Raw genomic sequence first — 20,650 nt, 5'->3', positions numbered from 1 at the left:
GGGGAGGGCCGGGGAGGGATGGGGAGGGCCGGGGAGGGATGGGGAGGGCCGGGGAGGGATGGGGAGGGCCGGGGAGGGATGGGGAGGGCCGGGGAGGGATGGGGAGGGCCGGGGAGGGATGGGGAGGGCCGGGGAGGGATGGGGAGGGCCGGGGAGGGATGGGGAGGGATGGGGAGGGCCGGGGAGGGATGGGGAGGGCCGGGGAGGGATGGGGAGGGCCGGGGAGGGATGGGGAGGGCCGGGGAGGGATGGGGAGGGCCGGGGAGGGATGGGGAGGGCCGGGGAGGGATGGGGAGGGCCGGGGAGGGATGGGGAGGGCCGGGGAGGGATGGGGAGGGCCGGGGAGGGATGGGGAGGGCCGGGGAGGGATGGGGAGGGCCGGGGAGGGATGGGGAGGGCCGGGGAGGGATGGGGAGGGCTGGGGAGGGGGGGGGGAGGGCCGGGGAGGGATGGGGAGGGCCGGGGAGGAGAAGAGAGGAGAGGAGTAGAGGGAGGCATTACTAGCCGGCTTGTATGGCTAATACTTGAAATCAAAGTACTTGAGACAGAGGCAGAACTGCCATGAGCTTGAGACCTGCCTGGCCTGTACAGTGACAGCTTTAAACAAAACAAATGTGTGGAAAGAAACAACAGTAGGAATAGTGGTGCATCCCTAAAATCCCAGTTGGCATCTTGAATTACATAAGACTTTGTCAAAAAAATAAAAAAAAATCTAAGAGTTAAAGGAGACATCAAAATACACATTTTGCTTTGATTTCTTTTCTTTCTTTCTTTCTTTTTTTTTTTTTTGGCAGCTGAAAATTTGTTCACTTTTATTTTTGATTTTTACATCATCATCATCATCATTTACATCCAGATTGCAGTTTCCCTCCATCCTCTTCTTCTTTTTTTTCTTTTGACACAAGGTCTCACTATGCAGTCTTTTTTCTTTCTTTCTTTTTTTTTTTTTTTGGTTTTTCTGTGTAGCCTTGGCTGTCCTGGACTTGCTTTGTAGGCCAGGCTGGTCTCAAACTCACAGCAATCCACCTGCCTCTGCCTGTGCCACCACCCCCTGGCCAACTTTTTATTTTTTATTAGATGTCTTTATCTCATGAATACGCGTGTACATTCCTCACAGAGGTCAGAAAAGGGTATTGGGTCTCCTGGAAATGGGTGGCTCTTAGCCACCATGTGAGTGCTAGAAACTGAATCAGGGTCCACAGTAGAGGCCTGGCGTGGTGGCACATGGCTTTAATCCCAGCACTGGGGAGGAAGAGGCAGGTGCATCTCTGTGAGTTCAAGGCCAGCCTGGTCTACAAAGTGAGTTCAGGACAGCCAAGGCTACACAGAGAGACCCTGTCTCAGAAAAAAATAAATAAATAAGAGGAAAAAAGAGATAGCCTAGCTCTAGCTCTTAAGGACACGTGCTGCTCTTGCCAAGGACACAGAGTTGGTTCCTGTCACCCACAAGACAGGCGTGAGTTTGTATCTCCAGCTCAGTGGGACCAGTGGCCGGCCGCCTTCTAGCCTGAACTCACACTAGGTTCATACACAACACACTTGGAAAAACACAAGCAAAGATTCATAAGCACACAATGAAATCACTCATCTTTAATAGCCGGGAAGAAGCTATGTCACAGCGGCTAATAGCACTCGCTGTTTTCCCAGAGGACCTAAATTCAGTTCCCAGCACCCATGTCAGGTGGCTCCTAACTGCCTGCTACCCAGTTCCAGAGGCTCTGACATCTGTTTTCTTTTCTTTTCTCCCCAGTTTTTTTGAGACAGGGTCTCTCTGTGTAGCCTTGGCTGTCCTGGACTCACTTTGTAGACCAGGCTGGCCTTGAACTCACAGAGATCCACCTGCTTCTGCCTCCCAAGTGCTGGGGTTAAAGGCGTGTGCCACCACGCCGTGCTCTGAGGAAGGGATTCTAAGGCCAAGAAAATCTGTGGCATGAGTCAGCCCATCAGGATGTGGCACTGGACATGGAAGTGATGATAACATGAAATGTTTAACTTTCCATTTTTTTCCCCCCACACATCCTTTTTAAAAACATTTTGTTGGGCTGCAGAGATGGCTCAGAGGTTAAGAGCACTGACTGTTCTTCCAGAGGTCCTGAGTTCAATTCCCAGCAACCACATGGTGGCTCACAACCATCTATAGTGTGATCTGATGCCCTCTTCTGGCCTGCAGAGCACTGTATATATAATAATAAATAAATCTTTAAAATAAATAAATAAAAACATTTTGTTTATCTTTTTTTTTTTTTTTTTTGGTTTTTTGAGACAAGGTTTCTCTGTGTAGCCTTGGCTGTCCTGGACTCTCTTTGTAGACCAGGCTGGCCTCGAACTCACAGCGATCCACCAACCTCTGCCTCTGGAGTGCTGGGATTAAAGGCGTGCGCCACCACGCCCGGTTTACTCTTAATGTGTTTTGCCTGCATGTATGTTAGTCTTCCACGTGTGTGCCTGGTGTTCATGGACGTTAGAAGACTGCACAGTTGTTAGCCATGGTGTGTGCTGGGAACCAAGCCTGGGTCTTCTTTGAAAACAATACATAGCCGGGCGTGGTGGCGCACGCCTTTAATCCCAGCACTCGGGAGGCAGAGGCGGGCGGATCACTGTGACTTTGAGGCCAGCCTGGTCTACAAAGTGAGTCCAGGACAGCCCAGGGCTACAGAGAGACCCTGTCTCGAAAAACAAAACAAAAAAAAAACATAAAAAAAAAGAGAAAACAATACATCAGCTTTAATCCCATCACTCGGGAGGCAGAGGCAGGCAGATCTCTGAGTTTAAAGGTTCAAAGCCAGCTTGGTCTACAGACCGTATTCCAAGACAGGGCTTCTCTGTGTAGCCCTGGCTGTCCTGGAACTTTCTCTGTAAACCAGACTGGCCTCGAACTCAGAGATCTGCTGCCTACCCGTGCCTTCCGAGTGCCGGAATGAGAGCTGTGCATCTCCACCTCCTGGCTGGGAGCTTTTCTCTTTTTTGACCACAAATTGGCTATGTGAGGAGGATGACCTTGACCCTCCTGCCTCTCCTGGCTCCACCTCTCCTGTGTGGTGATTACTGATGTGTTGGGTGCCACCACGCCCGGCGGCTACTTCCTTCACCTTTATGGAGCATCCTAGTGTCTTGTGTGTGTGTGTGCACACGGGTACAGATCGGGTCACTTTCACAGGAGAAACTGGTACAGACAAGCAGCTCATAAAATTGGTTGCTAAGGCCGGAGGAATTTAACTGGAACTTGAGGTACCCGTTAATCGAGATAGTAATGAAACCACTTTACTCTCACTGGGGTTTACTGAAGCCACCGTTGATTACGTTTCAGGGTCTATATTACTACTACTGGTGGTCTGCCCAGGAGGTAGAGCATGTTGGGGTACAGTGCTCTTCAGGTGTAGCGCTCGAGGCTACCTAGCCATGTTGATCATGGGGTTATAATGTTCATGGGGTACATGGCTTCTTGGAGTGCTCCCACTAATATATTATATTATATTAATGTTATATTATTTTATAGGGGTGCACTGCCACCGCCAACCGTTTTGCTGTTGTTCTTGTTTTGTTTTGTTTTGTTTTGTTTTTTTAAGACAGACTCTCTCTCTGTGTTATCTTGGCTGTCCTGGACTCACTTTGTAGACCAGGCTGGCCTCGAACTCACAGCGATCTGCCTGCCTCTGCCTTCCCGAGTGCTGGGATTAAGGCGTGCGCCACCACTGCCCGGCTTCTGGTTCCAGTCTTGGTCTGTATGCGTATGTGTGACTATGAGATAGCCCAGGTTAGTCTCAAACCACTTAAGTAGCTAAGGATGACCCTGAAGTTAGGATCCTTCAGCCTTCACGTCCCAAGAGGTGGGATTACAAGTGAACACATGTCCTGTTTTCACTTAGGTGACTGGTGAGAATGCAGAGCTTTGTGCACAAGAGGCAAGCACTGAAGTTGCAAGACTACATCTTCAACGCTGCCTCAACCCCTTTTAATTTAGCACAACCCTCCAAAGCTGGAGAGATGGCTCAGTGGTTAAGAGCACGGGCTGCTCTTCCAGAGGACTTGGGTTCAATTCCCAGCACCCACAGGGTAGTTCTCAACTGTTTTATTTTTGGGGTTTTCTTTTCTTTTTAATATTTATGTATTTATTCATTTGTTTAAATGTATACTCTATCTGCATATAGAGCCTGCAGGCCAGAAGAGGGCATCCGATCCCATTATGAATGGTTGTGAGCCACCATGTGGTTGCTGGGAATTGAACTCGGGACCTCTGGAAGAGCAGCCAGTGCTCTTAACCACTGAGCCATCTCTCCAGCCCTATTTTTTGTTTTTTCAAGACAGGGTTTTCTCTGTGTAGCCCTGGCTGTCCTGGAACTCACTCTGTAGACCAGGCTGGCCTCGAACTCACAGAGATCCACCTGCCTCCGCCTCTCCGAGTGCTGGGGTTACAGGTGTGTGCCACGGAGCCCAGCTCTCTCTTAACTCCCGGTTTAGGAGATCCGACATTCCTCTTCTCATCTTTTGGTCACTAGGCACACATGTGGTACACAGACACACATCCAGGCAAAACGCACAGATACATAGAAAAAAACAATAACAACTGTTTTTTATTTTTATTTTTATTTTTTAAAGATTTAACTGAGTGCATTGCAAGAGTGCAGTGGGCCCGGTAGCTGACTGAAGCATCTAGCTTTTCATTTATTTGTGACAAGATCTTGCTGTATATTCCGAAGTGGCTTTGATTATAGGCATACACCACCATAACTGGTACGATTTCACATTGCCGAGGATGTGTGTTTTTTAAGTCGCATGTCTGTAGAACATTGGGTGCTCACATCAGTGAGGCAGATGGTCACTCTGCACACACACACACACACACACACACACACACACATGACCATATATATTATACATGTATGTTTTTCACTCTTTATAATTATTACCACTATCAGCTGGGCAGTGGTAGCTCATGCCTTTAATCCCAGAACTATTGAGACTGAGGCAGGTGAGTCTCTGAGTTCGAGGCCAACCTAGTCTACAAAGTGAGTCCAAGACAGCTACGGGTACACAGTGAAACCTTATCTTGAAAAATAATAAAAAGTGTGTGGTACGTATGTATGTGTGTGTGTGTGTGTGTGTGTGTGTGTGTGTAGTGTGTGTGTGTGTGGCCTGTATGTCAGCTGAGAACAGGAGAGTGTAGTGGACTTGCCTGGACCCGGGGGTGTTACAAACAGAGAGCAGAGGCCTGGAGAGATGGCTCAGTGGTTAAGAAGCACTGCCTGCTCTTCCAGGGGACCAGGGTTCAATTCCCAGCACCCACACGGCAGCTCACAACAGTCCGTAACACCAAGATTTGACACCCCCACACAGGCATACATGCAGGTAAAACACCAATGTACATTAAAAAAAAAAAAGCAGTAGGTGCTCTTAACTGCTGGGTGGCCTAGGCTAGCCATGAGCTTCCATGTAGCTCAGGCTGGCCTTGAACTGATAGAGTGAGCTAGCTAGCATGCCTAGCTTTATTTAATCAATTATTGGTGCTGGCAGTGTAGCACAGAGTGTCAAGCCTGCCAATACAACAATCTGCCACTGAGCTATATCCCACCCCAATATTTATTGTGCATTTGATACCTTTATCTTTCTGGGTCTACCAAACAGCCCCATTTTACAGACGAGGCTCAAAGAAGTGAGTTCGCTTGTTTTAGGTTAGAGAGGAGGCAGCAGGGTTAGGGTTGTCACTCAGGTCTGGTTTGGTTGGTGGGAAGCGGGGATGCTGGGTCCTGTTCCGAATCTACTTCAAACCGTGGTGTACAACGGCAAAACTGGAACCGCACAGATCTGGCCAGAACTTCCTTGCCATAGCGTTTTGGCAGATTGATTTCCCCTCTAAGAAAGAGCCTTTTATTCTTAATCTATGGTAGGGATTACGATAGGAGGGCCCCTCATGAAGATGTTACAGACAATGCTTGGCTCGGAGCCTGGCACATCGTGAGCACTCAGGACTGAGAGCTGTTATTGTAACCATGATGATTATTGCTGGACCACGCTGCTCCCAGAGGGGTTACAACATCCGTGGGGAGCTGCACTGTCCGTAGGCAAGGTTACATAATTCCCCAAAGGGGTGACACTTCCCTGGAGGCCGCGGTCTCCCTAAGGAGGAGGCACGAGGCTTCTCTGTAGCACAGGCGAGCTGGTTTTAAGGTGCACTGGGAACCGAGCAAAGAAGATAGGGCCTTCCCTCTAGCCCGCCGCATCTCTGACCCATCATCTCATTTTTAGCCCCGTATGTCTTTCCTTTCGTGACTCCAGTTTCTTTTTTTCATTTTTCCCGGGACTGTGTTTAGGCTTAGCTTGTGGGAATATAGCTTCTGTTTGCCCCCTCCCCCCGCTGCAAGGCTGCCTACCTGCATCCGATCGGTACCCCGATTTCCTGTTTCCCCGAGCCTCAGGGCTCCATCCATTCCTCCCATTTGCTGCCGCGAATAGAGACTTAACACCTCCCCTACGCTCAGGCCTTTGGTCTTAAGCCCTGTCTTCCTCTCTCCTGGCGACCCCCCAATGCTCCTCCGGAGCACATTTGTTCAGACTTTAGGTCGCCCCCTGCATCCTGGCACTATCTCCGGAACCCCCTGCTCCAGCGTGGAGGTGGGGGTATCTCCGGCGGCCGCGCTCCCAGGACAGCTGCAGCCTGGAGACGGTGGCGATTGTGGGGGCTCCCGAAAGCATCCCCTGGTCACTTCCTCCCCAGCTGGGACTGGGTCCATCAGGAAGGCCAAGACCCCCATCTCCACAGGAGCGGAGGGTACAGCCGCCTCCCCATTTCCGATGCTGGGAAATGTTTTCCCACCCATTCCACCCCACCCCTGGACAGCTGCCCTCTTTCAGGCTCGGGGTTGAGGGGGGTTGGGTAAACCCAGGCTGGGAAAAGGCTATGCTCTTGATCATCCTCCAAGATCCAGACTCCGCCCCCCTGAGGAGAAGATTCTGCCCCTTCCCCACAAAAATTTCTGATCATAAAATTCCTTTCCTCCAAAGGGTCCCAAAAGAAACTCTGGGAGCCAGGAAAAAGGCAGAAGAGCGGCAGCAGGTAGCGAGCGCCGCAGACTTAAGTTATGCTGACTTAGAGCCTCCTAGAAGGGTCGTGACCCCCAGGACCCCCATCCCCACCAGCCCCTCCCCGCCCTCTTCTTCCTCCCTCCCCCCGCCGCGCGGCCCCTTTAAGCCCGGAGCCGGCCGGTCCTCAGTGGCTGTGCGCCGGCAAGCGTGTGTGAGTGCGCGGGAGGGGGCGGGCACAGTGTCTCCATGGCGACGCGGTGGTGACGTCGCCGGCCGGGGGGCGTGGGCGTCCCGGCCCCGGAGTGCGATATTAACCCGGGAGGCGGCGGCGGGGAGGGGAGAGGCTCTGAGAGGCGAGGCCGGGTGCGGCGGCGAGGGCGTCCCAACGGGCGCGGGACGGGACGGGGCAACGCGGGCGCCAGGAGCAGCGGCCCGGAGTCGGGGCGCCTTGCCCCGGGCCCCCCCCCAGCATGAAGACCCCGGCGGACACAGGTGGGGGCGGGGGCAGCACGTGTGGGGGAGACTTGTTGCCCCGGGAAACCGGGAGGAAAAACTTTGGGCGGGGGCTGAAGGGGTTCGGGGGGAGCCTGATTGATAACCCAGTTCTGGGGGGACCACCACCCCCCCTAGCACTCGAGACCTGTTGCTTCTCGCGGCGCGGGCTGGGGTGCTGCCTAGGAGCCCCCCAGTTCCGCGGATCCTTACGGAATGGTGCGGGTGCTGCGGGTGCTCGCTGGTCTTTCCGTGCCCGGGACCCGGCAACCCGGGCTCTCTCTCTTCCCCGGATCACTGGGGTGGCGCGGTCCCCTCCCTGCCGTTCTGTCACGTTGCACTCCGGGGGCCGGGACGTGTGCGGGGCGAGGACCGGGGAGAAGGGGGGGGTGGGATTCGGTACGGGGGACCCCGCTACGCTCGGTTCTGCGCCGCGCGGTCCGGCCCGTGACCTTCACGGCGGCGCGTGCCCCGCACCGGCTTGAGCGGGATACGGGGTGGCCTGGAGCAGGGCGCGTTGAGTGGGGGGGTGGGGACGGGACACGGGACTCGGGGTCCGGGCTGCGCCGCCCCTCCCCCGTCCGTCTCCTCGCTCCCCCGCCCGCTCCGAGTCGCAAAGTTCCAAAGCGCAGCCCGAACGTTCGAAAAAGGAACTTTTTGTTTCCGACCTTAGAACGCGCGGCTTTAAGGTGGCTTCAGGGGAGACTTGGGTACCCTCCTCCGTCGCGGGCGGAGGCCGGGAGTTGAGGAGGGTGGGAAAGATGAGGTTGAGGGGGGGGGGAGGTGGAGAAGAGAGAGAAGAAATGCAGAGGCTCCCTCTTCGTCCTTCCCCCCCCCCCCACTTCCCCGATCCTGCGCCTCTCTTTCAGCGGGGCCGTCTTTTCCCTCCGCCCCTCTCTTCCCCGCCAAGTTGCTCCTCCTTAAGGGGCCAGGGTTCCCCTCCCCCCCCCCGCGACACCCGCGATCTCCGGGCGGGGGGCAGCAGGATTAACCCCCCCTCCCATTCGGACTTCCCCCCCCCTTTTCCCCTCCCCCGCCGCCCCCGGGCTCGCACAGGCTGGACTTTGCGCCCGGGCGCGCGCGCGGGGGGGGGGAGGGGGCCTCGCCGCCCCCTGCCCGTCTGCCCCGTCGGAATCCGGCCCGGGGCGGGGACGAGGGTGGAGTGTGTGGGGGGGTGGTGGAAGGGGGCCGGGCGCCGCTGTTCAAACTTGTTTCCTTCCCCCGGCGGCGGTGGTGGCGGCAGCGGCGGCGGCCGCGGCTCGGGCTCCTATGTGCGGGTGTGTGCCCCGACCGGCCCACCCACCCCACCTCCCTGCTCCGCGGGTGGGGGCGGCTCTTAAAGGGCTCGGAGCGGGTCTCCGGCGCCAGGGGATTGGGGCCCGGGAGGGGGGCGGGGGTGGGGCAGGGGTGCGCAGTGCCGTAGGGTCAGTCACGTGCGTCCCACTTACTCCCCGACTCCCACAGGCTTCCCGGGCTGCCGGGCCCTGGGGGCAGCAGGAGCCTCGCCTCGCCCGGGGAGGGGACCGAGGCGCCCAGACAACCCCGCCTTGTCTTCCCTCTGTGTTTCGAGCCTTGGCTTGACGGGACCTGTTAGGGGCTAACTGCAACCCTGTCTGGGGTTGGAGGGGCGGGGGTGGGGGGTGGGGGACGGACGGGACCGGAACAGACTCCAGGTCGGTCTGTCTTCTCCGACACCCGGCCACTGTACGCGCCCCTCCATCCGATCCTCCATCCCGGCGTTTTCTCTGCTCCGCTGTGGCTGTTTCCCACTTCCTGTTTTCTTCCCGGCTCTGGCGCCATCGAGGTCTGCCTGGAGTGGGGGAGGTGTTGAGGCCCCCCGGGAGACAGGCGTTTTGGTTTTTTTTTTTCTCCCCCCCCTCTTCCTCAACCACCACTCCTCCTATCTTAACCTCTACATTCACCTGGGGGGGGGGAAGTTTTAGGCGGTCGTGTTTAAGTTGGGGGTTGTTTCCCAGAACTTATGCCCCCAGCCAGGCTTGCACGGTCTGGGATGACCAGGTGTGCCTTCTGGGACCGAGAGCCATCACAGCCCTTCCTGTCTGCAGCCACCTCTACACCCCTGTCCGCGTTCCTGGAGCCCTTCTCTCAGTGCGGCTTTGCCTTCCAGCCTCGCTCGGACCCCCATGCGTGCCGAGAGGTCCTGCACCCTCCAGCTTCCTTGCTGCCGAGCTGGTGTTTCCGTGATTTGAGCACGTGGACCCGTATACAACACACACATGGTCTCCTTGCCCGTGCCTGGCTCCTGGCTCCAAGGCCTGGGGAACAGAGGCCCATTGAGACACCCTGACGTCACCCCCACTCCGTCCCCTCCCCAAAGCTGGGAACAGGCCCTCGTGTATGCCGTGTCCGATGAGTACCAGGGTGGTGCTGGGGTGGGTCTGAGCGTGAGGAGGGGGTCTCTGCCTGAAGTGGCAGCCAAGGTCCAGGCCCTTGGGGGGGGGGGGCTGGTTCTCAGGGAAAGAGGTTAACAAGGGGCCCTGGGACAGCTCCCAGAATGCAGGCTTGAGGCCTTTCCAGAGCCCCCCCACCTCCTTTCCGAGTTCTCTTTGTGTTGCATGTAGTCTCTCTCACTCCCTTCTCTTCTGCAAAGTTTATTTTTAGCCTCCTGCTCCCCCGCTCCCAGGACTGTCGCTGCACACACGCTGCACACACGTTGCCTGGTTACCGGGACACGGAGGCTGGGGCTGGTGGGCTGGGAAGGGTGGCTTTAATTTTTTTTGGGGGGGGGAGGGTGGAAGTCAGTACACCCCTCCACCTCCAGACTGATGTCTTAGGGGCTTCAGCCCCCCTCTTGGGACTTGGAGCCAGATTGGAACTGTGAGGGGTATCATGGAGCTCTGTGCCCCAAGGAAGCCAGGAGTTTCTTGGGGGGGGTGTTTTCAGGGTACATGAAGGGGTGACTTGATTACTTGGGGGGGGCCCAAAGACCTCTGGACCCCAAAGGATACCCTTAGACCTTTGGTCCTCCTATAGCAGGACAAGGATAATGGGGTCAACACCTGGGTTCCCCAAAGAAAGATGAGGCTGTGGATGCTGTTGCTGGGGTCTCTGGAAGGTGTTGTCGGGGGCCCTGTCACTGCCAGGCTGAGTGGGGCTGCTGGTGCGGGACTCTGGGCCCGACATAACCACCTCCTAAACAGCTGGAAATGTGTTCCTGGAACCTGGCTGTGGTGGGCCAGGTTTGAGGTGGGGATTTCTGAATGGGACGGAACAGACTTAGGTGGGGAGTGCTGAGGTGGCTGTCCCTTTTTAACCAAGGCCCAGGGTTCACATGGCTGTTGGGGTGTGTGTGTGTGTGTGTGTGGGAGGCTGAGTTATGCATTCAGAGGTGGTGGACTTTGAAGGAGCAGGACTACCGATGCCCGTGTTCCCAAGGAGATAGCAACCTCCTTTGGACTTCAGATTGGAGATGGGGCTTTAGGGAGGAGCAGCTTTGCACAGTCTTGGCTGGTTTCTGTTTGAACTGGGCCCAAACCGGGTGGGTGGGTGGGTGGGCGGGTATACTGACATACCAGTTTGGCTAGTGCTTGGGACCCCGCCCATTTGTAGCCATAGACCCTGGCTTCCTTCCCTAGTGGCACCAGGGCCCCCTGATCTACCTCCCCTCCTTCTTTGCCTTCCTCCCGTTCCCTCCTCCCAACCCCTCCATTACCGGCTGCCTAGTGCTGAATTATTGATGGCCCCTGATTACCCGGGGGTTTGGGAAATGACAACAGCCGCAGCCCCCCCCCACACACACACCCCAGGCTGCCCACCCCCTCCGGGGACCGAGTCAGCCCGCCGCCACCAACCTCCACCCAAGGTTAATGCTGGGGGCGGGCCAGCAGGTGGGCCCGGGAGTAAGCTGAGGATGAGACAGAAGGGACAGGGACGATTCTGAGCTGCCGGGCCAGGTCCTCTCCAACGTCCTATAAAGCGTGGACCTGAGGAGGGCATTATGGCTCAGAGGGTCCACTGCTGTGGGTGGGTGGGGGTTAGGGGGTGCTTTCTCTCAGACAGTCTGGGTTTCACTCTCAAGGGGAAGACAGAAGCCTCTGTGTGTGCAAGCGCTGACCTCATCGACAACCAGCCACCCCACCCGGTCTGGTCCTTTTAAGAAAAAAAAAAAAAATTCCTCAGTCCTGGGTGGGGAGTTGGAGCCTCTATAACCTGAGAGCAGTGAGCCTATATATATGTGTGTGTGTTTCTGAAGAGAGGACCTCAAAGGCTGAGGGGCACTGTTGACCCAGAATGGAGTAGAGGTACATCCAGGGGGCTGTGCCCCCCTCCATCCTGCTGGGCCACGTGTACCCTTTCCTGCCCCTCCCCCTCCCTCCCTGGCAGCCCTGCCCCGCCGCCGCCGCCGCCATCCTGGCTTGGTGCCTGGCCCCCTGGCACTGGCCCCGGGACCCGCCGCCGTTGGTTTCCTGTTTCTCCCGGTGTCGCAGGAGCTGACTTCAGCTTCCCTCCTCCCGGCTCCTGTCTAGCCCCCTCACACAGATGCTCACACTGTGTCGCCCTCTGATCTCTGTTTGGGTCTCTTACTAAGCTGAGAGAAGAGGGGCTTTCTTGGTGATGGTAGACTGAGGGGGTGGGGCAGGAGGTTAAACTTCCAGGGCAGGGTCCAGAGCCTACATCCCCCTCCCGTCCTGACCCCAAGGCCGCTCCCTGTCTCCTGCCTCCAGGGTTTGCCTTCCCAGACTGGGCCTACAAGCCGGAGTCGTCCCCTGGCTCGAGGCAGATCCAGCTGTGGCACTTTATCCTGGAGCTGCTGAGGAAAGAGGAGTATCAGGGCGTCATCGCCTGGCAGGGGGACTACGGGGAGTTCGTCATCAAGGACCCCGACGAGGTGGCCCGCCTCTGGGGGGTCCGCAAGTGCAAGCCCCAGATGAACTATGACAAGCTGAGCCGGGCCCTGCGGTGAGGAGGGGCAGAGGGCTGGTCCCCAAGGTTTGGAAAGTCCTGGTACCCTGGGGGTGATGTCCACCTCCGTTGGGTCCTTTAGCTGTGTGAACTCGGGCTTTGGGCAAGCCCCGGCCCATCTGTGAACTCACAGGTCGTATGTGGGTCCCAGTCCATCCTTGCAACTGTTAGTGTGGTTCCCCCCCCCTCCACTCCCCTGCTCTGATGACTTGTTTTCTCCTCGGTGGCCTGAGGCTGTTGGGTACCCGGTTAGGAGTGACAACCAGCCTCGTGTCACGGTGCATGGTGTTCTGTGCCCACAGCTATTACTACAACAAGCGAATTCTGCACAAGACCAAGGGGAAACGGTTCACCTACAAGTTCAACTTTAACAAACTGGTGCTGGTTAATTATCCTTTCATCGATGTGGGGCTGGCTGGTGAGTGTGTGTGTGGGGGGGGCGGGGGTGCTGGGTTTGGAGTGGGTCCTTCCGTGTTGAGAGGTGGACCCAGGGGTGTTGATGCCAGATCTCCCTTCTTTTGTCAGGAGGTGCGGTGCCCCAGAGCGCCCCTCCAGTGCCGTCGGGTGGCAGCCATTTCAGATTCCCTCCCTCAACGCCCTCCGAGGTGCTGTCCCCCACCGAGGATCCCCGCTCTCCCCCGGCTTGCTCGACGTCGTCCTCTTCTCTCTTCTCTGCTGTGGTCGCCCGACGCCTGGGCCGAGGCTCAGTCAGTGACTGTAGCGACGGCACCTCAGAACTGGAGGAACCTCTGGGAGAGGACCCCCGGGCGCGGCCACCTGGCCCTCCAGAGCTGGGTGCCTTCCGAGGGCCCCCCCTAGCCCGCCTCCCGCATGACCCTGGTGTCTTCCGTGTCTACCCTCGGCCCCGGGGTGGCCCTGAGCCCCTCAGCCCCTTCCCTGTGTCGCCGTTGGCTGGGCCTGGTTCCCTTCTGCCCCCTCAACTCTCCCCAGCTCTGCCTATGACGCCCACCCACCTGGCCTACACACCCTCACCCACGCTGAGTCCCATGTACCCCAGTGGTGGCGGGGGCCCTAGTGGCTCAGGGGGAGGTTCCCACTTCTCCTTCAGCCCGGAGGACATGAAACGGTACCTGCAGGCCCACACCCAAAGCGTCTACAATTACCACCTCAGTCCCCGCGCCTTCCTGCACTACCCGGGGCTGGTGGTGCCCCAGCCTCAGCGCCCTGACAAGTGCCCGCTGCCGCCCATGGCACCCGAGACCCCGCCGGTCCCCTCCTCAGCCTCGTCTTCCTCTTCCTCCTCTTCATCCCCGTTCAAGTTTAAGCTGCAGCCACCTCCGTTAGGACGTCGACAGCGGGCGGCTGGAGAGAAGGCTCCCGGAGGCACTGACAAGGGCAGTGGTGGCAGTGGCCCCGGCGGGCTGGCCGAGGGGGCAGGCGCGTTGGCCCCCCCGCCGCCACCGCCCCAGATAAAGGTGGAGCCCATCTCAGAAGGCGAGTCGGAGGAGGTGGAGGTGACTGACATCAGCGACGAGGATGAGGAAGACGGGGAGGTGTTCAAGACCCCCCGTGCCCCGCCCGCTCCCCCCAAGCCAGAGCCTGGAGAGGCACCGGGGGCGGCCCAATGCATGCCCCTTAAGCTGCGCTTTAAGAGGCGCTGGAGTGAAGACTGTCGCCTGGAGGGGGGTGGGGGCCCCTCCGGGGGCCCTGAGGATGAGGGCGAGGACAAGAAAGTGCGTGGAGACGTGGGCCCTGGGGAGGCTGGGGGACCCCTCACCCCACGACGGGTGAGCTCTGACCTCCAGCACGCCACAGCCCAGCTCTCCCTGGAGCACCGGGATTCCTGAGAGCTGTGGGCAAGGGCCCCCGTGAGCCCCCCCCCCAAACTCCCTGAGCTTTTGCTGCCTTAACTCCACCCCCCCCCCCCAAAAAAAAAGCCCTGGAGGTGAGGGCAGCTCTTAGTCTCCTCCCTGCCTCTTCCCTTTCTCTTCCCCTACATTTTGTATAAAACTTTTAATTTTTTTTTTTTTATTAAATGGTAGGGTGGGTGGGTGCCCAGGACTGGGGGATAAACTCATCTCTGGGTTTCTAAGTTCCGGGCAAAGTGGTGATGGGGGCGGGAGGGGGATGTTAAAGGGGGGGGCACCTCCATTCTGGGAATTTCTTTTTGAGCAGAGGCTTTGGCCTTAAAACCCAGGAACTTTTTATTACAATCGTAGGAAGTAAAGCCTTGTCTCCCTCGTCTTCTCTGCCTCTTAACCTCTTCCTCCCGCCCCCTTCTTAGCCCCGCCCCCAGCCCTAACCCTGCCTTCCTTGCCCCTCAAGGGGCTGTGAGTGCCTGGGTTTCTTGTACCCCCAACAAGGTTGCAGCAGGGGCAGGAGGGACAAATTTTATAAACCAAAAATTCTGTGTGTGTGTGGGGGGGGTGGTGGTGGGGAAGGAGGCAGAGGAAGGTAAGGGGGTGCCGCCTAGGGGCCACAAATCTCTACAAGTGCCTGTTCCCTCACTCCACCCCAGTACTGGTCCGGTCCCTTCGCACCCACCCCCTGGCTGCTCCTAGGTCTAGCCTCATAGGTGGGTCAGGGGGCAGGAAGTCGCTGGGGGGCGGGGGGGGTCCCTTGAAACCAAACTGGAAACCCCTCCCAGCTGGGGCCCCAGGGGTGGGCTGGAGGGCCGTGGTCAAGCCTTATTCTGTATTGGGAGGGTGGGTGGGACGACGTTCGGGGAGAATGTATTCAAAACAATAAAACTTTGGACCTTTGCATGTGGTAATCTGTCCTAGGTGCTGGGTGTGGCCGTAGCATCACCACAGACTTGGCTTAATTCTCGACAGGTCTAGACACACCTGCTCCCTTCCATCTGTGGCCAGAAGGCCTGACTCCATTTGAACAGGCCAAATAGGCCTGGGGAGCTATTGGCCTACTTTCAGGTGTCACAAACCTCAGCGTTGATGATGAAGGTTGCTGGCTTTCTCTAGTCTTGTGTTTCCTGGACTGGCTCCCTCTCACCCTAGCTGCCTCTTGGATTCTTTGAACACCACCGTGTTGTCCCTGGGTCCGGTTACCTGTATGACTTTGCTCCCTCCACCTGTGGCTGCTGAGCCACACGCCCGTCAGGTCCTCAGTGAAGTCCTACACCTTTAGCTCAATCCCCCAAATGTACTCGGAGGAGGCTATGGTGGGGTGCACACCTGTAGTCCCAGCCCTGGATGTGGTAGGAAGTTCCAGTCTAAGGCCTGTCTGGCCCACATAAAAGGGGAGTGTGAGAAAAGGGGGGTGGGGTGGCGGCTTTGATGTCATCTTCTGGCAGTGAGGTCTGCGAGGTCTGGAAGAGCAGACCTCGGGCTGGAGGCATAGATGCTTCTCTGGAGCTGGGCGTGGTGGCGCAGGCCTTTGAATCCTCCACTTCAGAGGCAGAGGCAGGTGAGTCTCTGAGTTCGAGGCCAGCCTAGTTTACAAATAGAGTTCCAGGACAGCCAGGGCTGTTAACACAGAAAACGATCTGAACTCCCCGTCCACTTCCCTCCCCCCACCCCCCAAAAAAAGGGGTTCTTGCAGAAAACCTCAGTTCATTCCAGCTTCAGGGGATCTGGCTCCCGGCACCCCCACAGAACTGGCATAGGCTCACTCAGATAAACACATTAATAAAAGCCTTTAAAAAAAAAATGTTTGGTCTATATGCGTATCTGTGTACCATGTGTGTTGTGCCCTGAGGAGGTCAAAAAAGGGCGTCGGATGCCATTCAAGGGGAGAAAGATGGTTGGGGACTGCCAAGTGGATGCTGGGAACTGATCCTGGGTCATCTGAAAGAGCAGCAAGTGTTTAACAGTAACCATCAGGCCATCTCTGCAGCTCCAATAACAGTAAGTCTTAAAGTCGCCCTGGAAGTAATTGGCGATCTTGGACCCTCTAGGTTACCACCCCAGCTGGCAGCTTTTGAGAGGGGGTTTGCAGTAGGTTTTAACCTACTGTGCCAAGTATTTAAGCATTTTTTAGCACCTCCCCCCCCCCCAGGGTTTCTGCGTATCCTCGGCTGTCCTGGAAAACTTTCCCCGAGGCCAGCCTGGGCCTCAAACTCGGGGCAGTCCACCTGTCTCTGCCTCCTGGGTGCTGAGATTAAAGGCGCACGCCACCGCCCGCCCTGCACGTTTTAATTACTTGAGCATTCAGCAACAAAGGGCTTCCTTCAACTTGCCTGTGGATCTAGAGTTGAGCTAGTCAGCAAAGTAGCTCGTAATCCAGTGTCTTAAAACAACTGGATTTTTTCAGTGGAAAGCCAGGGTAAACTGAATCCAGATCAAGGGGACGGGACGGGGAGGGGGCGCGTCCTAGGGTTTGGTGATGATGAGTTCGTAAAGCTAGAAAACCAGAAATAGTATGGAGAGCGCGAATCCCGGGAGGAAATAAAACAATCGCCAAGAATTTAGGCTGGGCTTGCTAGAGGGATACGAGGCCCACCTGGGTCGTGCAGGTGTGATGCCCTAGGCCCAGACAGGGGTTTCCCCCCGCAGGCCGTACAGTTGCTAAGAGATAAGGGTGGCAATTGAGAACGCAGGGCCTGTTGGACTGGCTTCGCTATAAAACTCCACCCTGTGCGGCCCTGAGCAGGGGAGGGGCGGGGCGGGGGGGTGGGTGGGGGGAAGGAACGCACGCTGAACTAGCAACTGCTACCCACCCCTGCACTTAAGATCCTTGTCAGCCCCTGGGTGGGTGGTCCCCCGATGATGCTGGTGATGGGTGGTGAAGAAGATCCAGGGCTGGGATACAGGCCGGGAGCAGGCTCCTGCGGCAGCTTGTGGGCAACTGCTCCCTCTCCTGGGTGATGTAAGGCATTCCCTGGGGTGGGAACCGCTGGGTTATTTCTGGAAGTTGGGATGAGACATATCTCCTGGCAACATAGACGGAGCCTAGTTGCTAGTGGGGTGATAGAGAAAGGCAGATGTTGTCACTGCAAGAAAGAAGCCAGGACCAGCAACTGGCCTCACCAGAATCCTTCAAAGCCGTCCCTCCCCCACCCACCCTTTTTTCCCCCCCAGACAGGGTTCCTGGGTGTAGCCCTGGCTGGCCTGGAACTCGCTCTGTAGACCAGGCTGGCCCTGTTCTCACAGACATATCCGCCTCTGCCTCCCAAGCACTGGGAAGAAAGGTGTGTGCCGCCTCCACCACCAGCCTTTAAAGCGCTTCTGATCACACGATTCCTAAGTGTTAAGCTTTAAACCCCCTCCCGAGGTCAGGTCGTTGCCTAATCAAACTTGTCCCAGATTCTGGCTGCGTGGGTCGTCACAGGCGATATCTGTGGCTCCTCCAGTCTTTAATCGCCCACCTGAATCCATTTGCAGGTCTGGAACATTTCCTGCAAAGAGCTGCCCTGAGCCCAGTGTGGTGGCACCATGCCTTTGTGTCCTCGGGACCGGGAAGGGCTGAGGTGGGCAGATTGCTGCTAGTTTGAGGCTAGCCTTAGCACAGAACAAGACCCGATTTCTTCTTTTCTTCTCCCTCCTCCTCCCCCGCCCCTCTCCTTTGCTCCTCCTCCTCTTTGGTTTTTTTCCCCCGGTACAGGGTTTCTCTCTGTAGCCCTGGCTATCCTGGAGCTCAGAGATTTGCCTCCTGACTGTTGCCACCACTCCAGCTAAGACCCTGTTTCAAGAAGGAAGAGGGGAGGGCTGGGAAGTGTAGTTCAGTTGGTAGGACGAAGAATGCGTGTTTAGCACGCACAGTTCCCATGACCAAAAAGTCCTGGTGGCACATGGCCATAGTCCAGGCAGGAAGATCAGGAGGACGGCTTCAACTTCCTAGTGCATTTGAGGGTAGCCTGGGCTATGTGAGACTCTGTCTCAAAAGAAACAAAAACAGCAACAACAACAAAAAAACAAAAACAAACAAAAAAACAAAACAGAAGACATGACCTTGGTCCTGAGATCTTTTCTTCCAGCCAGAAAGTCTTCCATTGATCTTTCAGGACATTTTCTAGATGAATCCATTCCAACTAAAATTCCATCTGCAGCGACAGCCCGCTTCCCAAGAACCTGTAGAATAGCCCTAAAACCTCTTCTTTGTTTCTGAGGGATCCTTCACTCATATAGGCTGCTCAGAGATCCTCCTAATTTTTTTTTTCTTTTTGTTTTTCGAGACAGGGTTTCTCTGTGTAGCCTTGGCTGTCCTGGAGTCGCTTTGTAGACCAGGCTGGCCTCGAACTCCCAGCGATCCACCTGCCTCTGCCTCCTGAGTGCTGGGACTAAAGGCGAGCGCCACCCCCCACCCCCCCCTCCTAATTTCTTTCTCCCTTTCACAGCCCTTGAGATTTCTCCCTAACGCTCCAAAGAATTGTTTTCCACTGCCTATAGCCTATAGCTTTGACCTCCTCATGGATCCCTGTCCAGTCCTCCAAACATTTTTAGGGCCCTCTCAGAAACTTGGAGACATTTTTAACAGATCTTCTCTGACGCTCGTCCTCCAATGCGCCATAGCTCTCAACGCCAAGAGCGATCCACTGCGCAGGTCCTAGGGGTTCTGGCTGTTAAATAATCGGTTCTGTCCTGCCACACACACACCCTAGTGAGGCTCTCTGGTCCTGTGCCTTTGGGGCTTGACTTTTACTTTCGGACTCTGCTGCGGCCGTCAGAGGGCGGCATCCACCATCGACTGTGCTACTCCCGAACCGCCCTCTCCAGCCCAGCGTGAAAGCGTCTGGAGGTTTTTGCAAAGAGGGCGGAAGTACCTGTGCTTTGCCTTCTGGATAACGTAGTCTGAAGAGGAGTTAGCCGTACGGTTCGTCTCGGTTCCTTGCCCACTGAGAGTTGCAATCGGGAAGTGACCGAGCAGACAGGACTTCAGAAAAGCCCGAGCAATTAGGACGAACACAGGCTGCGAGTAAAGTAAAAAGCACAGAGGCTCCATTTCTGAGGCAGGAGGAGCTGACGGACAGACAGACACACGCACGTTTCCCAGTTTCCTTTGAAGCTACTTTTTCCAGCTATCAATGCGGGGGCGACTCAACGTGCTCAGGAAAGCTGAAGCGGCTTCCTTCATTCGGATTCCCTAGAATCCTGTAATTTAGGGAGAGAATAGACGTAAAATAATTGAATAGGGATTCAGGACAGAAATGTCTCTCTCTCTCCTTCCCCCACTTTCGGTCTCTTGTCCTGCAGCTCATCCTCTTGGTCCTAACCATATTGCTACTGTCCGAAAACAAGTGTTCTGAAACAGGGTCGGGAGAGTTAACGGAATCGGGGAGGAGACGTTTTTTTTTTCCTCTTCCTAATATGTGGCCACTCGGGACTCCTTTTTCCAGCAGTCACTGAGCGGTTCAGGTCCTACGACCTAAGGACCAGGGGAGGATACATAGTAAGACATTACAGTTCCTCCTGGGAACTGCTGTCCTTAACCTTTCACCGACACCCTCAGCCACAGTACTCCCTTTTGGACTACAGTTCCCGCCAAGTCCCTGAGCCTGGCTTCACGGAGAGTCAGGTTCCACTGTGGCTTATTCCCAGCATGCTTCTAGCAGCTAGCGGCTCCCGTCCGCCTTCGTCAATGGTGAGGCCGTGCCGAACTTCATTTCCCAGAAGAAACCAGGCTCACTGAGGCGACGCGCTTAACTCTTGGTGTCGACTACATTTCCCGGAAGGAACTGCGGCGGAGTTAACAGGGCAGAGCGAGCACGATGTCCCCTCGGTTTCCTAGCCTATCTCTTCCAGTTGCAGTATCTACTTGGGGTTTGAGGACCACCCGAGGCTTCGTTTCCTAGCGTGTTTTATGGACCGCTCAACACCTGCAATGCGGTGAGGGCGTGGTGACGACTCCATTTCCCAGTGTGCCTCACAGCTCGAGAACTGAGTATTCATGGGGTGCGGACTCGATTTCCCAGAATGCATCCGGCGCAGGAAGTCACTGGCAGCCCATAGAGTAGGCGGGTGACTGGACTCCATTTCCCGACGTGCATCAGGTTTGGATGCTGCTCAGGGATGGATTGGCTAAGACTTTATTTCTGAGATACTCTTAAGGAGCTTGCTACCTGCCTCTGTGTAGTACGTGTGTGGCCCTGTGTTTTCCGAGGTGCTTCAGGGTAGGCTTTTGGCACAGTCCGGTGACATTACCCAGGACTCCATTTCCCGGCGTGCAACGCGAACCGCCCCCCCCCGCCCCCGCCTCGCGACCAGGTACTCTGAGGCCTTGAGAACTCCAGTTCCCGGCGTGCTTTGCGGATCGAGGGTGGTGACAACGAAGCCGACGGCAGAGGGACTTCATCTCCCGG

At 56.4% G+C, this 20,650-nt stretch overlaps 1 protein-coding gene and 2 long non-coding RNA genes across 6 annotated transcripts; 1 reads left to right on the top strand and 2 right to left on the bottom strand.

Moving 5' to 3' along the window:
• Positions 1-7,330: 7,330 nt before the first annotated feature.
• On the top strand, positions 7,331-14,390 carry ERF (ETS2 repressor factor). 4 transcript variants are annotated; one of them, XM_084769992.1, is made up of 4 exons: positions 7,331-7,512; positions 12,198-12,432; positions 12,738-12,853; positions 12,961-14,390. In XM_084769992.1, exons 1-4 carry the CDS (start codon positions 7,491-7,493, stop codon positions 14,241-14,243), a joined length of 1,656 nt encoding a protein of 551 aa, XP_084626118.1. In that variant the 5' UTR covers positions 7,331-7,490; the 3' UTR covers positions 14,244-14,390. The 4 variants fall into 4 exon arrangements, with proteins under 4 accessions (XP_084626118.1, XP_084626120.1, XP_084626121.1 ...); XM_084769994.1 differs by lacking the exon at positions 7,331-7,512 and adding an exon at positions 8,129-8,201; XM_084769995.1 differs by lacking the exon at positions 7,331-7,512 and adding an exon at positions 8,709-8,789.
• On the bottom strand, positions 14,391-16,989 carry LOC311590737. Its single transcript, XR_014776976.1, has 2 exons — positions 16,091-16,989; positions 14,391-15,844 (listed from the first exon to the last, which is right to left on the bottom strand). It is a non-coding gene; the product is annotated as an uncharacterized lncRNA (long non-coding RNA).
• Positions 16,990-17,005: 16 nt separating this feature from the next.
• Positions 17,006-20,538, bottom strand: LOC311590736. The gene is made up of 3 exons (XR_014776975.1): positions 19,565-20,538; positions 19,115-19,442; positions 17,006-17,310 (listed from the first exon to the last, which is right to left on the bottom strand). It is a non-coding gene; the product is annotated as an uncharacterized lncRNA (long non-coding RNA).
• Positions 20,539-20,650: the final 112 nt, after the last annotated feature.

The sequence above is a fragment of the Acomys minous genome (genome assembly GCF_964271855.1).
Source record: "Acomys minous genome assembly, chromosome: 20".
Lineage (NCBI taxonomy): Eukaryota > Metazoa > Chordata > Mammalia > Rodentia > Muridae > Acomys > Acomys minous.
Note: the sequence above shows the minus strand (reverse complement) of the source record. Positions and strands in the feature narration are given on the sequence as shown.